The sequence below is a fragment of the Amblyomma mixtum genome, chromosome 3 (genome assembly GCF_055824585.1).
Source record: "Amblyomma mixtum isolate Tamu chromosome 3, ASM5582458v1, whole genome shotgun sequence".
In the NCBI taxonomy this organism is placed as follows: domain Eukaryota; kingdom Metazoa; phylum Arthropoda; class Arachnida; order Ixodida; family Ixodidae; genus Amblyomma; species Amblyomma mixtum.
In genome coordinates, this window is record NC_143014.1 from 90,731,117 (window position 1) to 90,751,331 (window position 20,215).

Here is a 20,215-nt window from a genome sequence, read left to right on the forward strand (position 1 = left end):
CGAAACACAGTCTAATTTAATGAATAACTTCGTCTGTTTTAAGTGTAATTCGCAATTCAATCAGGCGTAATTCGCAATTTCTGCATATCATTTGTCGTTGCTGAGCTACACTGTTATAAAAGTGAAGTCTGGAAACTTTTCAAGACGGACGTTTTCGAATATGTAAAATTGATGTAAAATATGTAAAATTCATATACGAGGGTAATCCCAAAAGTAAGGTCTCCAATGGGCTACGGCCGCAGGGAAACTATTTGCGTCGCTGCTCGCCATACTTTTGTGTTCATTGTTCCCCGTCTTCCAAACAAGCCATGACTCAGCGCAAAAGGGATTGTCAGTCTTGGCACGGCAGCTGTTTGAAATGGAGCTACCGTTGGTCGCTACCGCCAGGTGCGAAGTTCGCGCAGCTATTCGATTTTTGAACGCAAAAGGCGTTACACCAATCGAAATTCATCGCCAGCTAACGGAAGTGTATGGAGAGTCGTGCATGCATGTTAAAAACGACCGCATGTGGTGTACGGAGTTCGCAGCTGGTCGCACTGAAATTCACGACGAAGAAAGAAGCGGGAGACCGTCAATTCCTGATGAGACAGTCGCGAAGGTCGAAGAAATGATGGGGCAAGATCGGAGGATCACACTCGACGAACTCTGCATTTTGGTTCCTTGCGTTTCTAGAAGCACTATTCATAGGATTTTGACAGTAAAGTTGAAATATCGGAAGGCGTGCGCAAGATGGGCTCCGCGAATGCTCACAGACGACCATCAACGTTAACGCGTTGACTCCTCCCGCGAATTTCTTCGGCCTTATGGAGATGAAAAGGAGACCTTTTTGGATTCCATTGTTACGGGTGACGAAACCTGGGCATTCCACTTCACACCTGAGACCATACAAGAATCACGTAAGTGGAGGCACTCCTCTTCGCCCAAGTCGCGAAAATTCAAGCGAACACAGTCTGCCGGTCAAACGCTTCCTCAAATGGCATGGCGGCGAGCTGGTATGACATAGGCACACAAAAACTGCCCCAGCGTCTGCAAAAATGCATAGACCGCTACGGCGATTACGTGGAAAAGTAGAAGAATGGTCTGCCTTTTAACTGATTTGTAAATTGCCTAAAATAAACATTTCTTTCGATTTATGAAAGAACTGGAGACCTTTATTTTGGGATGACCCTCGTATTATAAAATAAGAAACTCAGGCCCCAGACTGAAGCTACGATTCCAGCAGACACTTGTCGAGCTGAAGTTGAAGTTGAAGTTGAAGTTGAAAGTTTATTGAGTAATACAATAAAATTTACAATTCTATACAGCGAGAGGTCCCATGGTACAAGACCGCGGGCGGGACCTCCCATGAAAATAAATATCAATAAGCAACATAATATAAAATACACAACACAATAATTAGCGACGAAACAGAATAAATATAGGCACATAGTGTAATATTAGTTACTGAAATATTTAAATACAAACAATGTAATGCACGATAATGTAAAATAAAACACTCACAGATGCCGCGATACATAGAATCAATAACATAACAAAAAAATCACAAATTAAGAAGGAAAAGCTTTAGTTTGACCTTGAATAAAGAAAGCGTATTAGTTTGTTTGATGTCTATGTTCAAAGAATTCCAAAATGATACGGATGAAAAATGAAGGCATTGTTTCCCGTAGTTAGTTCTGACCTTAGGTAGTAAAAAGTTATTACGCAGTGCAAAACGAGTGACGGTGTTGCTCATGATCGTGCCGGGAGAAAATATGCTTAGCGGGAGATAATGATGAAGAATCTTAAAGAATAGGATACCAAGGTTGTAAAAATAAAGGGCTGAGATAGGTAGAACGTTTAAATCTATGAACAAAACGCGGGAGGGTGACATTCGAGGGGTATTGGTTATGATGCGCATGGCTTGCTTTTGCAGTTTTATTAAAGGCCAGAGATGAATATGATAGGCGTTACCCCAAGATGAGATACCGTAGTTTAAGTGGCTGTGGATGAATGCGTAGTAAAGAGATAATAAAGTTTGGACTGGAAAATAGCTTCGGGCTTTAATTAGTGCGCGTAATCCATAAGAAATTTTCTTGCACGTTTCAGCTACATGATGATGGAATTTTAAGTGAGGGTCAATGATAACACCAAGAAAAGAAACTCGATCATGCGGTGAAATAGCAGCAGAATTGAGGTATAGAAGTGGTGTGATGGGCAATGACTTCTGAGGGGGATGGAAAATCTGAAAACAAGTTTTAGTGACGTTCACGGACAGGCGGTTAATGTGGCACCAACGCTCAAGAGAATTAAGGTCATTCTGTAGGTTAAGAATCAGCTGATTAATGTCCTGGTGCGATGATAGCATGGTAGAGTCATCTGCGTATAGTATACTATTGCAATTCTTTAAACAGGATGGTAAATCATTAATGTAGAGTAAAAACAATACAGGGCCAAGAATTGAGCCCTGTGGAACACCCTTGTTAATTAAAGCTATGTTAGATGTATGGTCATTAATAGAGACTATGTGCTGTCGGTCACAGAGAAAGCTCTTCAAGAGCATTAGGGGAGGTCCAGTGATACCATAAGATTCCAATTTGTGAAACAAGATGGAGTGATCAATGGAATCAAATGCTTTGCTAAAATCTATGTAAACTGCTCCTGAGAACATTCCTTTATCAATTGTTAGTCTAACGTAATCTATTAGAGACGCTATTGCAGTATCTGTAGATAGTCCGCGCCGAAAGCCGTGTTGACTATCTGTCAATATGTTAAATTTTTCAATATAACTAGACAACCTTACTTCAATTAGTTTTTCTAAAATTTTGTCAAAAAAAGGAAGAATTGCAATCGGACGATAATTATTTGGCAAAGCTGGATCGCCTTTTTTGAAGACCGGTATTATTTTCGCTATCTTGAGCTGCTTGGGATAACTGCCAGATTTAAAAACGAGATTGCAGATGTGGCTAAGGACTGGAGCAAGCAATGACCGGATACTTTTCACATGCTTTCCATGGATATTGTCAACGCCGGGGCCGGTCGTCTTTAAATTAGCAATTACAGATAGAACTTCGTCTGGACACGTGGGGGTAAGAAAAAAGGAGTGAGGGCAGCGCTCAAGAGAAGGTGTGCATAACGAAGAGATAGGATAATTAGGTGAATTGAAAAAATAATTGCTAAATGTATTCGCCATTTCCTCGGGATCAGATAAAGTAACACCACCGTGGAAAATAGATTTAACAACACTAGGTGACTTACGAATATTCAGAAATTCGTCAAGCAGCTGCCATTTTCGTTTAGAATTGTTAGTATGTGTGGATAACTGGTTTTCATAATAACATCGTTTAGCTTTCTTTAGAAGCGACGTTAGTACACTGGAATACCTTTTATATCTCAATTTAAGACGCAGATTGAACGGCTGGTGTTTAGTTTTCTTATACATGTTTTCTTTTTTCTTCAGAGAGTTTAACAGAGCAGTAGTTATCCATGGGGAAATGGGGGTAACATATTTTCTCGTGGATGATTGGAGCGATGTGCATTTATTGATTGCTGATGAAATTATTTTCGACAGCTCAAGTACAGCCACTTCTGGGTTCGAGAGACCCAAAATGTATGAAAGATCAGTATTAGATATGGCTTCAAAATATTTTCCGCTATCAAAAACTGACTTCCTCGTGGACATGTTGTTACTACAGCGAGATGATAGTGCGCAAAGAAATACCGGAAAATGATCAGTGACATCACATTCTATCACGCCAACCGGAGGAGCAGTGGGAAAATTCGAAAGAATATGATCAAGTAATGAATGCGAGCCATGGTCAGTACAACGCGTAGGCGTGCTAATTAAATTTGCATAACCATAGCTGTAGAAACAGGTCGTATAGTCGACACAGATGGGATTAGTCATGTCTAGCATATTGATATTAAAATCTCCCATAATGAAGACGTTTTTATTTTCGAGTGATAGTTTATGGAGTGCTAGTTCAAAAGCCCGGCAAAATTCAGACGCATCATTTGAAGGAGACCTATAAATAGCGCCGCATATAACCTTCTCTGTGCCATCAGTAGATCGGCAATCAATTTCTATCCAAACGGATTCGCATTTACTCACATTCAAACACAAATCAAGACGTCTTTTGTAAGCAATGTGCTTTGAAATGTAGATAGCCGAACCACCATAGGGGTTATCAACACGGTGTGCGTATTCGCATGAATAGCCAGGAAAAGCATACAAATCTTTATCAAGGGATGATAGCCAAGTTTCAGAAAATGAGATGATGGAAAATTGATGCTGAAGGGAAGTAAGCAAAGCGGTTATGTTATCGTAATTCTTCCGGAGGCTACGAGCATTGAAGTGGATGGCAGACAGACCTTTAGCTTCGGATAAGATCGAACGAGCATGTTCTGGGGAATATGATGCCATGATGGCGGTTAGAAAGATGTAGAACGTCAGCACCCGTATGTCTATTCACGGAAAATTTCAAGGTCGTCTACATTATTTATCCGAAAGACTGTGCTGTTCTGCTCCTTCCTAGCTAGAATAACACAGTTCGATGTCCACAAGAAGGCCCATTTGTTATCTTTCTTAAGCTTGTGAGCCTTCGAAAAAAGGTCCTTGTTGTCAGGTGAAAGATGCTCATTGACATAAACAGGAGCCTCCTGCGTTTGAGGGAAACCCAGGCATGTCGTTGTAGGATGTGTTTTCCTAGCTTTTGCCAGGAATTCCGCCTTCTTGTTTCGCGAAAGGAAACGAACAATTATGTTTTTTTCATTCTTGTTTCGTGTTGGAACCCTGTGCACGGTATCCAGATCTTCTGAATTTACGGGGCAGTCAATCTCGCTGCCGAGAGCCTCAACGATCTTGTTGCAATCTTCGCCCTGAGTCACAGGGACACCTCTAATTTCTAGATTGTTCAGACGCGAATATTGTTCCAGGTGGGCAACCCTGCGCACTAGGGCCTCATTGCTCTCGTGTAGTTTCTTGTTCTCTGCAGTAAGACTGGCGTTCCGATTCTTTATGGTTTCAAACTCGTTGCTCATGAACTCAAGAGATTTTTTCAGCTCTTCAACCTCATTTTGAAGCTCCTTTACAGTATCATCACTGCGCAAGGCGACGGAACTTTTCACAGTGTCAAGTACATCAGTGAGATTTCGCAGTTTTGCTTCGAAGGACAATTTAAATTCCTCGAGTTCCTTAGCGACAACAGCAACAGTGGGAGCCATAACCCAAGGAGCGATCTGAGACTAGCGGCCCAAAATCCGTATATGCTGAAAAATAGGTACAAAGATGTGCCTTTTACCTGGGCAAAAGATGGGTTGCTGGTTAGCTCGGGAAGGTAGCCGGACCGTAGTCACAGATCGCTCCCCAGCAAATGACCCGCGGCGTCGATGGTAGCCAGGTTATATAGCAGGCAGACAGGGCTTGCGGTGGCGCTCCGTGGCAGCGGTAGACTTGCGTGTGCTGACGCTAGCAGTCCGAATGCACGTGCCTTCGTTGCGCGCGTGTCAGCAGTCACGAACTGAGTTGACGATGCACAAGATGCGTAGCGTACAGCAGGGCAATCTGGGCAAAAGATGGGTTGCTGGTTAGCTCGGGAAGGTAGCCGGACCGTAGTCACAGATCGCTCCCCAGCAAATGACCCGCGGCGTCGATGGTAGCCAGGTTATATAGCAGGCAGACAGGGCTTGCGGTGGCGCTCCGTGGCAGCGGTAGACTTGCGTGTGCTGACGCTAGCAGTCCGAATGCACGTGCCTTCGTTGCGCGCGTGTCAGCAGTCACGAACTGAGTTGACGATGCACAAGATGCGTAGCGTACAGCAGGGCAATCTGGGCAAAAGATGGGTTGCTGGTTAGCTCGGGAAGGTAGCCGGACCGTAGTCACAGATCGCTCCCCAGCAAATGACCTCAAAACTCATAAAATTTCATGCAAATCAATGCAGTAGCTGAAAGCTTCCCATCAGTTCTCTATGTACTTAGAGCAAAATAATTTGTGGTCAGAGCAAAAGCCCACTTTAAAATCATGTTTCCTTCCCACCGCGCCGCTCTAGCGGATGTTGCTCCTCCGGCAGCCTCTTGGCTAAAAGCGATTTATCAGCCGTGCTGCACAGCGAGGACCTGACGCGAAGGTGTTAACAAAAATAGCTGGTGATTTAGCATTGCTCAGCACTAAATATGGTGCGAAAGCACAGTTTTTTTGCAGGTGGACACCACCGCCACGTACCTGGAAGCGCGATTGAGGTGTGCACTGACCGAGGAAGTGCGCGTCTTCAACTTGTTCATCGTCAATGCTAATGTACCCAATGTACGCCGGTGGCCTACGCTCCCGAGCCGCGTTTCTGCAGCAATGTTTTCAACGCCAATGGGTACTGCTCTAGTGCCGTATTTTTGCCGCAACGTTGTCCACGCCGACGCATGCAGTGCACATCTCTCTGTCCCTACCGCCACATAGCTCAAAGCACGAATATTAGTTTGATAGCAGTATTAGTTGATCAAGGAGACGATGTGCAACGCACAGCGCGAGAGTGCGTTGCAGTTTAACACCAGACGTGTTCGGCTGCGGCGATAGCCTAGTATGAAAGAAAAAAAAAATCTAGTGCTCTGACGCGGTGGCCAGCAAAGCTAATCCGTTCGCGCCGCCGTTGATTCGAATCCCAGTCGAGGATGTTTATTTGATTTCTTCTTCAATGCGGAAGCATTATATGGCTCAGTAGTGTCAGCAAAAAGTGTCCGCAAAACGTGTCCGTAAATTTTGTCCGCACGATTACGTCGTTCTCTGAAGACAAATGTGTGAAAGTGTGATCGTGACAGATAGTATGCGATAAAATGTTGCCGTGGGAAAACTTTAGTTGATGAGGCTTAATTAGTGAATTAATTAAACGCGAAAAAAAAATGCTAGAAAATGCACTTAGGCGTCGAGAAAGCCATGGACGTCTATATAGTATACATGGACGTCAGAACAGCCACGGACGTCGATATAGTATGTGGAAGTTTTGCTTTCGCATTGCTCCAATGCGGGTGGCCGCAGTGATCTCAAAGTTTTTTTCCTTTATTTCACTTGGCACAACGCCACAAACATCGCAAACGCGCAAACATCGCAAGGTCTTGCTCGGGTTTACCCATCGGAATAGCACTTTCGCACTAAAATGTATTGCTCAGCAAAGTCGGAGCTTTCCATTTACGTTATTCACAGTAGCTACGCAGCTATACCAGCAGCATTGGTGCTGAGCAGTTCTCAGAAAGTACCTACATAAACGCAACGAGAGCATTGAAAGCCGATTAGTATGCATACAGCCAGGTAAGTGCAGCAGTGAACTTATTGACTGGATTGAGCACCTGGCGTTAGGGGCGAAAAGACACGAGCAAAAATGGCGTCGCAGGAGATGCGTTAAATTGAGTGACACTCGCTTGTCGAATCTGACATCCTTTATCACTTTTCCGTCCAAGTGCCACCACCCAAAAACGTCAATGCACTGCTAAACATGAAAAGATAGAGGCGACTTCCCTGTTCATCGCGTCTTTCCGTTCGTGCTTGCGCAGGCCCAGGCAACGTCTGCACCGGCGGAGGATCCGCTTACCCTGGCAGGTGTGTTCCCAAGGACACTGGTAACTGCGTGTCACTGAGGCCTGCCGCGGACTGCAAATTAAACGAAATGTGTTGCCGCAATCCATAAAAATGGAAAAGAAATAAAGGCAATGAGAATCGCGGCTCTGGGTTATTACTTCGTTTCTTTTCCTTTAAGCTTGACATACTCATGGATGGATTGGGGAGATACAACCAAGCAGGACGACAGCTCGGTGACCAAGACAGCTCGGTGACAGAAGACAGCTCGGTGACCAAGAAGCACACTTCATAAAGTGCAGTGACCCAGCAACGTAACGAAAAAGCAGAATGCCAGCAGACAAGCTCAGCGACAGCAGAGCACTAAGACGACACGTTGCCACGCAAGAGGGTCAGTCACCGGCCAGACGTACCCGGCGCATTTTGCAGTACAGCAGTGCTTCCGCGACTTGATTTTAGGCATTGGCACCGAGCGACCATTCACCTTCAGTTCAAGTTTGTCAAGGTTTCGAAAGGCGAAGCCATATCCTCGAACACGGCTCTGGAATATCACGCGGTCAACGTTGTGCGGCTTGGTGATGCAACGGCCCACATCGCTCGAGCACCGGAGTATCCAGAGGAGTCGGAGCTTCCAGGAGAATGGAGGGTATATCGTAAAGGAGAACACGCAGTGTATATAGTACTGGCGCGTATAATAAGCTCCGCAATAGGGGTTTGTCGAGTCTTTGAAGTGGACGGGAAACAGTCACTGTAACGTTGAAGAAGACTTCGGAACTGTTCTTGCATGTACCACAGTAGTGTTGAGTGTATGTCGAACGTAAGCTTGTAGCTTTAGGTCAGTAAGCCCTTTGCCGATGAGTTGGAAAGGGGAATACACTTCAAATATCGGCGATTTCGTCCAGGATAGCAACCATTATGCCTCTGTGAAGGTGCCGGACTCTCTTCCTCCACAGAACTTTGGTTTTTGCAAATGAATGCAAAAACCAAAGTTCTGTGGAGGAAAAGAGTCCGGCACCTTCACAGAGGCATAATGGTTGCTATCCTGGACGAAATCGCCGATATTTGAAGTGTATTCCCCTTTCCAACTCATCGGCAAAGGGCTTACTGACCTAAAGCTACAAGCTTACGTTCGACATACACTCAACACTACTGTGGTACATGCAAGAACAGTTCCGAAGTCTTCTTCAACGTTACAGTGACTGTTTCCCGTCCACTTGAAAGACTCGACAAACCCCTATTGTCAATCGTTGTCAAGCGCTGTCAAGCATTGCCGACTAATACGCCAAAGCCCCAACCGAGTGTCGACGCGAGAACGCGAAGGCATCCGGGACCAGGTCAACGAAATGCTTCACGGCAGTGTTATGCAGCAAGCAAAGAGCCCCTGGGTGTCACCGGTGGTCCCCATCAAGATAGTGGTGCACTTCGCTTCTGCTTCATAACCGTCAATTAAGCAGCAGCCGAAAAAAGATGTCCGCCTTCTCACACGGGTCGACGATACACTGCGCCTTTTGTGTAACGCCAAATACTCCTGAGGCGATGGATATCGAAGGAGGAAAAGATCAACCTTTTGACGACGCAAAAAATTCCTCGCGATTATCTTGGCTACAGAAAAGTACTGACTTTCCGCACAAGGAGACCAGCAAAGGTAGCCAGCGAGAACCATGCTCCGTGCTGGCTTGCGAAGCTGATAGACCTATCAGGCTGCTTATGGCTCCAGGAGTTCGGTATATTTGCTTTCTATGAATCTGGACGGAAGCACCCCGACTCATACTGCCGTTCCCAAGCCCCAGTCGATTCGCCGCACCAGAATCAGCAATACGGCGACATCTTTTGGGGAACTGCAAGTATACTAGCGCAAAAGCAATGCATGTGCCCCGAATTACAGAGCCTCGTCCAATACCTAGAAAGAAGTCTTCAACGCTGACAACAATGTCCAGGCGTCTATGATCGTCATTCGGCATACAGAATTATGTCTTCGCGAACAAGAACTTTTTTTTTTTTTCAAGGCGTAATACTTCATAGCGCAACACATAAAGGGGACAAGACAGATGCTAACTTCGGACCTTTCGTCCAAATGACGGCTAGTTCTTGAGAAACGTAGGCATCTTCAAGCATCGCGACGTTTCCATGTGTGATTATTGTCTTCTCATCCCTTGCATGTAGCAGGTGCGTTAGGCCAGGGAAGATAATAACCACAACAACCAGCGTTATGCATCCACTGACATGCGGCCACGGAACTGGGAACTGAATACGTGAGTTCTTGCCAAGCAGCGAAAGACCTTATTTGGTGTCCAGCCACCGCGACGGGCGGCCATTATATGAGTCGTGGTTTCGTGAGCACAGAGGTAAAAACCGGCGTTGTGACTTGCTGAGACTCACTTACCAAAATCATACACTACGAAACCGCAGGCAATGTTTTGAACTACCTCGTTTTTTTTTTGTTTGTTTTTTTTTTGCATCCGCGGTGCTAACAGTGGCGCAAGAAGTTGGCGTCAGCGTTTAAGACAAAGAGATCACAAACAAAAACGACCGAGTCAGAACACAGCCCCAGGTAAACACCTAGGCTTACGTCACCTTAGTGAGTAAGGCTGCAATCTGTGTCATCTAGCGGGCGCATACATTTTCATTTACGTCGACTGTTTCTCCCTGACCGAGGAGAAGAATCACCTGGGCACTTGAAATTTCCTCTTCACAAGATTTCAGCATAGCGGCAATCCATCAGAATTCAAAACGGTTATGATGCCGCTGAATTACAAACCGCAGAGAAGAGATATACGCTGACTGGTTTACAAATTATCTGCGCTAAATGTAAAACAAATGCTTGCGACTCTTTTTTGACAACGCATGATGAAGTGCGAATAAATGGAACCAAATAAGAATAATAATAAGACAGCGGACATTATTTGCTACAGATGAGAGAACACGTGACGCGTTGGAATAGGGGGCATGTGGAACACTTCGTATTACGGGCATATTCCTTTTTTCTCTTTTTTATTTTCTTAATTCCTTTTTTCGGTGAGGAGAAGAAAGTTGAAAGGAAGCTATACACTGCTATACAAACATGGGAACAGTGAATGCCTAAAATTAATAAATCTATTAGACTGAATGTAAAAAATGTTGACAGCGCTTGGCTTCGGCCACTCTACGACACTGATGTTGAATGAGTGATGAAAAGTAATGCAAGAAAAATCAAGCCGTTATGAAAGCCAAACTAAAAGGTTGAAAAGTTCACTGGAAACCAGCATTTTTTATGGTTAATTATGCACATATAATCGACAGCCCCAGGTTTACATGCATCAAAAAGCAGTATAACACCGAAACGTACGTCTGACAGCAGAGATAAGAAAACTGGAGAAAAAAAAGCAAACACGACAAAACCCTTAAAATAGCAGCATTTTCGACACAATGTCGCTGTCACCGAAGGAAGCGGTTGGAGATCTTAGAGCCGTCTTGCGCCCCTGCAGGTCACTCCACCACCCAAGACATTTTTCTGCCGTGAAGCGACGTTTGTCTGGGCAATCCACTGCGGACCGCATAATATTCCTTTGATACTCATTAAGAGCACAGTACATCAAAACAAACTCGGCTGTAATTAGTGACGACGCGCTTAACGTGCACTGCAGATCAGCTCGACGAATGTGGTAAAGGGAGCTGCCGTCTGTGTGTGCGCCACATCCAGTATAAGTACATACATCAAGGGGTCTAGGTTATGGCTAGCTCCGACATGCACCGGTGACTGTGAAGCGGTGTTCATTTCGGGTCAAAGACTACCCATTAAATGCGCATCAAAGCACACTCTGTACTTCTACTCGAATATCTTTTTCGCTTATTTGCCTCTTATTTCGCAGATAGTCAGCACAGCGGACGGTGAATCATAGGCAACAGTCGCAAGCCTGGCTTCAGCGTTAGATACCTTCCTTCGATGTTCTGTCGTCATCCATCGGCTGTTTTCACATAATTTTAAGTATCAGCAGTGCATAAGGTCACGTGGGGCTCGAGTTGGCCTCGAGACTCGTGTCTTCCTACGAAAGAACCACCAGAAGAGAAATCTGTAAGACTGGCCTTTTGTGGGTGAATGCAGCGCAGTAAGGTAAAACAATGCGCTGGCTCCGACGGGGCAAACTTATTCAAAACGACGACTACCGGAAGCCTGCTGCAGAATCTAAAAGAGATACCACGCACAGGGTATACGCCTTAAACCCGTCTCGTTGCCCTTCCTGGGCTGGTGAAAAGATATAGAAAGCGGAAGAGCGCCAAAAGAGCCATGAATAAGCTGCCTTAAAATATTTCCCACATCACTCCGTAATTCCGCTGACCCAGTGTTTCTGGAAACTGGTAGTTACCTGCTACGCAAATAGTTGGTAAAGTCACACCCAAGGCGAGCTATGCCATGGCACAGAGGTGTGCACCGACAAGCCACCCTCATTGTCCACCGCTGCGGGGAACTGCGACCTCAGTACCGGAACGCCATACGTAATGTCCCACTTCATTACGGCAGATTTTTTCCAGAAATAGATGCGGCAAAATCAAAGCAGTGTCGCAGTAAGCAGTTTTTCCAACTGACACCTGCACCGAACAGGCAGCCAAAAACCGTCTCAATAACAAGCGAGAGGCATAGACTGGTTCTGGAGGCGAGAGTATACGTCACCACGGGTCGGCCTGCGCGGGGCCAAACCCAGTTCCAGTTTCTTGGCTCAGCTACTGCACGTGGCTACGCGGACACCTCGAAAAGGCGCCGCGCACCGCTGACGGCCGCCAAGCGCGTCGTGAGTCGGCAATAAGACGAGCAGCGTTCGTTAAGAGTCGGCAGCGCAGGTTACGCTCGGGCAGTCCCCCGGAGGCCCGCCGCCATTGAGGTCGCGTCCTTTCGGCGCCGTTCTCTCGGGAAGCCCGCTAAGAGCGTTATCAGCGGACCGTCTGCTGCGCCCAAGGATAAAGGCGCACGCACACGTGAGCCCGCCCGCACCGCGACGCCGTTGGGGGGACCACGGGGGACCACACGGCGGGACTCTGTGAGGACGCGTGGCCGCGCATTGCGGCTCCGGGCTCGTCCTTAGTAAGAAACGCTGGTCGTGCTTAAATTTAAGTTCCACGCGGGTACAGTGCCAACGCAGCAGGGCAGCAAGCGACGCGCAGGAAAAATGGAATCAGAAACGCCCTGACCCAAACCAAGGCTCTCGAGCGAGTAGACGGGAAAGGAAAAAACAGGCGAAAGGCCGAGGAAGCGATAGTGAAAACGCCTACAAATAATCGACTCGTACCGGCCACAAGCTTTGACAGTCAACTTGCTGCGTACCAAAGCTCCAGACGGAGGGATATCGGCAACTACCACAGCAGTTATCAATATTTTGCATAAGATAGCTGATTCCAAAGTGTCCAAAGGTATCGACGCATAAGCAAGACGACATATAAACCAAATGATCAAGCGAAAGACAAGTCTGTTAATCAATTTGTCACACAGAAATACCGAAGATAAAGCAATAAGTCAGTCCACCTCCTATATGTTAATACTTTAAACGCTATCAGATCTTCATTGCATCACTCTGCCACTTAGGAGCAGCTAAATGAATCGGACCCTGCGCGCCTGTTGCAGCTGTTGGCGTTAAATACGCTTACAGTTGAATTTACAGTAATGCGTTGCCATAAAAATCACTTATTCTGAGGTCCTTTCAATGGAAAGGAAATGTTTGGTTTGGTTTGGTTTGGTTTGGTTTGGTTTGGTTTGGTTTGGTTTGGTTTATGGGGTTTAACGTCCCAAAGCGACTCAGGCAATGAGAGACGCCGTAGTGGAGGGCTTCGGAAATTTCGACCACCTGGGGTTCTTTAACGTGCACTTACATCGCACAGTACACGGGCCTCTAGAATTTCTCCTCCAAAGAAATTCAACCGCCGCGGCCGGGACCGAACCCGCGTCTTTCGGGTCAGCAGCCGAGCACCATAATCACTGAGCCACCGCGGCGGCGAAAGGAAATGTAATCACAACTATAGCGGCGTGCAACCGCCCATAACGGTCTATGCAAGCTGTACAAAATATTGCTACTGAATACTCAGTAGCGAGATCAGTGTTGTTTAGCTCCAGTAGCCGAATGTTCTGGTAAACCACGCAGGCTAAATAATTAGGCGTCTCATTGCAAAATCTCGTATATATGGGAATTCTGTGAACTACAGTTGGTCTCAGTGACAGTGCCTGCTTGACCCCTGTGTTACAAGTGTACACAAGTATAGAATATTCGGAAGAATGTTCAGAATCAAGTCGAGTGTCACAGTATAACGAAATCATTTTATGAAGTATGAAGCATTAAATGATAATTTTTATATCACCCTGCAAAGCTCAATGAGCGTTTCTACTTGAGCAAAACTAACAAGCACCGATACAACAAATGAATTGCGCATGAACCCGTGATATGTATATAGTTGCACATCTTTGTGGCTTAACAAGGCAACCGCAAGACCAAGTACCAACCGTTTAGCGTCATTTAGTCTAGAATCAGGTGTGACGGGTACGGAGCACCCGCTGTATTTGAGACTGAAACCTAGAGGCTAATGAGAGGGTTGAAATTAAACTGAGGAGAGCGCAGAGAGCTATGAAAAGTAAATTGGTAAGGGTAGAGTAAAGATGCAGAAAGCGAGCTACGTGCATCAGAGTACTCGCGTTGATGCTAAGCAGGCGGAAATATGGAGTCACAACTGGACTTGGGTAGCACACTACAAGCGGAGAGCAGGTAACCGATGGTCTGTTATGGAGGATATGGTTACGACTACAGCTGGCGACGCGCCGTCTGACCAGCTGAAAATTTAAAAGAACAGAGCCGTGCTCCGTTGGGCGAGGATAACCTTCCCGGAGAAGGGCTCCCTGGGAACAGTGGTGGAGCGCCGGACGGAAGAAAGGGTGGCCGTTCGGGGGAACAGCAGGACAGGTACGGTAAACCATTACCCGTATGCGTTAGGCGCCGGCTCAACAGTGGACAGCTCGCCGTTGATTTGAGTGTGACAGAGGGAGTAAGTTTTGGTTTAAGTTGACGCCCGCGGCGTCGCACGACCCACACGTGTTTTGAAGGATGAAAAACCGCCTGCACCATCATTGCGTCGCTAAAAGAAGTTAGAAGGGGAATTGCTACCTCTTCGCCCGCTACCGCAGTTTCACTCAGGCAACGAGCGACTCCGCCTGCTGGAACATTGCTGTGCCAGTCTGCGCATAATTTAATCGTCTGCAGTGCTGTGCTCTTTCATTGGCTGCCGTCCTGAAGAGGTGTGCCCCGTGTTTCATTCGTCAGAGCCCTGGGGGAGCGGCTGAACCTGAGCGGTGTTAACAACGACGCTGAGTGAGAAAGGACGTTCTGGGCCTTGGGAAAAAGGCTCATCCAGACGATCGTCACAGTTAACTCTCAACTCTTTAACCTTTGCTCTTCAAACCTTTTATTTTGTAAATAAGTTCGTAAAATCGCTTTAAACCGTCTTGTTTTCGTTTTCTCAACTTCAGAACTTCAGTCCTTTCTCAGCCCGAAGACTGAGACACGCTACCAAATGGAGCCCGGTTACAGCCAGCTTAAGCGCCACGTCAATACCAAGGGAAGGAAGATAGGCGGCGACGGTAGATTAGCAGAAGAGATTGGGAAATGTGCTGGGATATAGGAAGGCTCAGGACAGGATTCACTGGAGGTTGAGAGAACCCTGCAGTGGCTGGTAACGACTACTTCTATTACAGAACGCCTCGCTCAAAACTGTAATCCTTGTTGAAAAATTTACACAGTGTCGTGTCCGGTCGCTGTGTTGAATGCAGCGAAAGACGCACACGGTACTTTAAGACTTCGTTTATTTAAAGCCGATGAGGGTGCGACCAGCGTCGACCGAGGCAGGAGCCGAACTGGCCGCCCGAAGAAAGGAGGGAGCGGAGAAGCGTCCACGGGAGGGAGTGGCTTCCCAGAACAGGAGGAGGGTGCGGGGGCGCACCGTGGGGGGGCATCTGGCGACAGCGTGCGACGAGGGGCAAGTCGTCGTTAGGAGGAGGATGCGAGTGGTCGTTAGGAGGAGGATGCGGGTGGTCGTTAGGAGGAGGACGCGGGGGCGCACACACACAAAAGCAATAAGGGGACACAACACTTCCTTCCCCCTTAGAAAGTTGCCTGGTATCGTGCAGGGGGTCGGCGCTCACGCGTGGAGGCGCGCTGGCTTTGTGCGCTCGGGGGAGAAACACTTGTAGGCTGGCTGTTGTTCGCTGTGTCTCCTAGGTCTGTCCTGGGCGAAGTCTCTTCTTCCGGGAAGAGGTGCCAGGCTATGTGGGAAGATGGTGCACGTGTTCTCTCCGCTGGCGGACAGCTCTCAGACGGCGTCGTAAATCTACGCAGCTGGTTGAGATGTCGGCGTGCTACTGTCCCATGTATGTTGACGAGCCAAGAGCGCAGGCCTATGCGTCTGACAATTGTAGCTTCCTCCCAGCGTGGCTTTTTCAGAAACTGTCGGGCGAGGACGCGCTGCCCCTCATTAAGCGTGCCGCAGCGCGGAATTGCTTTTTCTTCCCGGAACGTCTCTGCCTTTGGCTCGGGGAGGATGGCTGTGAGCTGGGTTCGCATTTCACGCTCGAACATCATTTTCGAGGGGGTCTCGCCTGTTGTGCTCTGAACCGTCGTGTGCTGCTTGAAGAGAAAGCGCGCAAGGCGGCGCTGCAGCGAGCCTGTCTGATCTCTTTCAAGGGCGCGTTTTAGCTCGGCTACGTAGCGCTCGGCTTGTCCGTTTGTCGCTGGGTGGTAGGGGGCCGATGTAACTGATGAGATCCCGTTGTCGCGATAAAACTTGAGGATCTCCGCAGACACAAACGGTGTTCCGTTGTCCGACACTACCTTGCGCGGCAGGCCGAACGTTGCAAATAGTGATCGGAGGTTGTCAATGACTGCTGCCGAAGTCGTCTGTCCCATTTGCCTTATCTCAAGCCACTTTGTGTAGGCATCTACGACCACAAGGAAAGTGCAGCCCTCAATTGGTCCTGCAAAATCAATGTGCAGTGTGTGCCATGGTGTGTCTGGCTTTTCCCATTCTGGGACAGGAGCTTTCGGCGGGGCGCTCCGGCTGCTCTGGCAAGGCTTGCATTCTCGCACCACTGTTTCGATGTCGTTGTCAATGCCAGGCCACCACATGTAGCTTCTGGCACACTTTTTCATTGCAACGATGCCCCGATGTCCGGCGTGGATGAGAGACATAGCTTGTGCGCGTAGTTCTCTCGGCATCACAACTCGGGACCCAAATATGATGCAGCCGCGATGGGTGCTCAACTCTGTAGCTCGCCTGCGGTAAGCGTCGAAGTTGTCCCCTTTGAGTTTATGCACGTTGCCTTGTTGAACAGCTGTGTAAACTAGCCGGAGAGCTGCGCACTTCTGCGTAGATGCTGCAACTGTGCCTGCTGTAAGCGGAGGTTCTGGCAGTGCTTCGAACATCAGAACGTCTCCTGGTGGAAATGGTTCGTCAACAGTTGCGTCTAGTGGCAGACGGCTTAGCGCATCGGCGTTTTGATGTTTACTCCCATTGCGGTAGACCAGAGCGTAGTCGTACGCTGAGAGTTTGATGCACCAACGTGTCATTCGCGGAGACAAAGTTGGTGGCATAGGCCTTTGTGGTCCCAGAATGCCCAATAGCGGTCGGTGATCGGTTATAAAGGTCACCTTCCGGCCGGCAATGTACTGGTGAAAATGTGTCGCCGCGTAGACGATGGCTAGCCCTTCTTTGTCAAGTTGCGCGTAGTTGCGTTCTGCTTGCGACAACGTACGTGAGGCGAAGGCGATGGGAGCTTCCCTTCCTTGCTCGTCAGTTTGCGATAGAACCGCGCCGACTCCGTACGGTGATGCGTCGCAAGCCAAAAGCAGAGGCTTCCTTTCGTCGTAGTGGCGGAGGACTGTACATCTTCGAATCAGGTCTTTCAGGGCATCGAATGACTGCTGATGGCGTGGCGACCATGTCCATGTCACATCTTTCCGAAGGAGTTGGTATAAGTCGTTGGCCACGGTAGCTCTTTGTTCCAAGAACCGGTCGTAGAACGTCAAGAGTCCGAGAAAAGCCTGTAGCTCCTGCTTGTTTGTTGGAGCTCGTGCTTCTGTGATCGCTCGCACTTTGTCCTCGGTAGGGTGAATGCCTTCCGCATCAATTCGGTGTCCCAGAAATTGCACCTCTGGCACCGCAAAACAGCACTTCGATTTGCTTATGCACAAATTAGCGTTTGCTAGCCTTTCGAGAACGAGCTCTAGGCGCACTGCATGCTCTTCAGTGGAAGTGCCACTGATGATGACATCGTCAAGGTAGACACAAACTCCTGGGATGCCCTGAAGCACTGTCTCCATGAATTTTTGAAATATGGCCGGGGCTGCAGCTACGCCAAAAGGCAGTCGCTTGACTTTGTACAAGCCTTTCAGTGTGTTAATTGCCAATAATTCAGCAGTTGACTCGCTCACCTTCAGCTGCTGATACGCCTGGGTGAGGTCCAATGTGCTGAAGACTCTTGCGCCACGTAGTACACTGAATACTTCTTCAGGTGTCGGTAGCGGGTAAGAGGACGCTTTAGTCGCAAGATTGACGGTGCTCCGGTAGTCTCCGCAGAGGCGTATGGTTCCGTTCTTCTTGCGAACTACGACAAGTGGTGTGGCCCATTCTGAATGCTGCGTCGGCTCGATGACACCTTGCTGCTCCAGTTTGTCCAACTCTTTTTCAGCTGAATCTCGGAGAGCAAACGGCACCGGCCTGGCCTTCAGAAATTTGGTTTGCGCGTTGTCCAACAACTCCAGTGTGACCGGGGGCCCTTCGTTTCCTGGAATCTCTTCCGAGAATACTCTTTCGTATTTCTCTTGCAGTTGCTCAACCATGTTCTGGCTCGGCGTCTGGTGTATGCCGCATATCATCACGCCTAGTGGAGAAAACCAGTTTCTCCCTAGAAGGCTTGATCCTGTGCCCTTCACAACAAGCAGAGGTAGCGTATGGGTCTGGCCGTTGTAGTTAACCTGCACGTTGGCAGAGCCCAATAGTGGCAGATTCTGTCCTGACCACGTTCGCAGGTGCGTGTCGTCTTGTTGCAGGGCGGGTGCGTCAGATGGCCATGAAGTTCGGAACGTGTCCTCACTGATCAGAGTACAGGCTGCGCCGGAGTCCACCTCGAACTTAATCAGCTGGTGATGTACGCTTACTTCTGTAAAAATCTTCGGTCGCGTGCCGAGATTCATGGTGTTCAGGTCGTACAACACAGATGGTGTTGCTGATGTTGTTCCATGGAGATCAGATAGCGGCGTATTCTCTGAGGCGTTGACGCTGTGATTAGGCTGGGAAGGTGACTTTATCTTGGCAAGTCTCCGTTTCGTAATGCATGCTCTTTCGATATGCCCTCGCTTGTGGCAAAAATTACACGTGGCTGACTGGAATCGACATCCCTGGGGGTTGTGTTGGTCGTCACACCGCCAGCAGCGTTGTGCCTTTTTGACCGATTTTACAACAACAGAAGGCTTGCGCACCTGGTTGCTTGTCTGGTGTACCGGCTCGGTGTTCTGGCGAATCCCTCTCTGCTGGTGACCGGCGCTCTCCGCTCGAACGGCGATGTCGTAAGCTTTGCTGAATGTGAGGTCCTTCTCAGCGAACAGGCGCTGCTGCAGTGACTCGTCACTCAGTCCGCACACAAATCTGTCGCGTAACATCACGTCCAAGGGAAGCATGGTGGTGTTAGCAGAAGAAGCTGCGTCTCCCTCCTGCCCGGTAGCTGTTGTCGACAGCGTTCCAAAATTGCAATCGGCAGCGAGCTTCTTGAGCGCGGCTACGTAGGCGCTCACAGTTTCTCCTCCCAGTTGATCTCGTCGTTGGAAGCGAGCCCGGCTGTAGACCTCGGATGGCCTTGGGTCGTAGTGCTTTTGCAGCGCTTTTACGATGTCGTCGTAAGACACTGCCGCTGGTGTGCTTGGCTGAATAAGGGCGCAGACAGTATCGTAGGTCTGCTCCCCGCACAGCGTCAGCAGGTTGGCCCTCTTCAAGGCTGGGTCTGTGATGTTGTTAGCTTCAAAGTAGAACTGAAGGCGTCCAACCCACGATGACCACGATGAGCCGTTGAATTCTGGTATCTGATTGGGAAACCCTCGCGTAGCCATGGCTTGTCAATAGCGTTGCGTAGCGCGGGTCGAATCCACTTTCTCGTCGCCACTGTCGTGTCCGGTCGCTGTGTTGAATGCAGCGAAAGACGCACACGGTACTTTAAGACTTCGTTTATTTAAAGCCGATGAGGGTGCGACCAGCGTCGACCGAGGCAGGAGCCGAACTGGCCGCCCGAAGAAAGGAGGGAGCGGAGAAGCGTCCACGGGAGGGAGTGGCTTCCCAGAACAGGAGGAGGGTGCGGGGGCGCACCGTGGGGGGGCATCTGGCGACAGCGTGCGACGAGGGGCAAGTCGTCGTTAGGAGGAGGATGCGAGTGGTCGTTAGGAGGAGGATGCGGGTGGTCGTTAGGAGGAGGACGCGGGGGCGCGCACACACAAAAGCAATAAGGGGACACAACACACAGCAAAGTTTTACATAAAACGGCGAAGCCCGACGCATGCGTATCTGTGCTTATGAAGGGTATCAAGCGGCCGAGTGGCGGCAAACGAGAGGCAGGACAAATAATTAGCTTTCCTCTGGTTAGGAGTGAGCAGCTCCGCCCTATGTTTGGACGTAGTATGTATACCGAAA

At 48.4% G+C, this 20,215-nt stretch overlaps 1 protein-coding gene across 1 annotated transcript in view; it reads left to right on the plus strand.

Moving 5' to 3' along the window:
- Positions 1-7,646, plus strand: part of LOC149350919 (uncharacterized) — a 30,323-nt gene extending 22,677 nt beyond the window's left edge. Inside the window, exon 4 of the mRNA XM_089575577.1 lies at positions 7,513-7,646. Coding sequence (XP_089431703.1) covers positions 7,513-7,646 — 134 coding nt within the window. The remainder of the gene's footprint in view (positions 1-7,512) is intronic.
- The last annotated feature ends 12,569 nt before the right edge of the window (positions 7,647-20,215 follow it).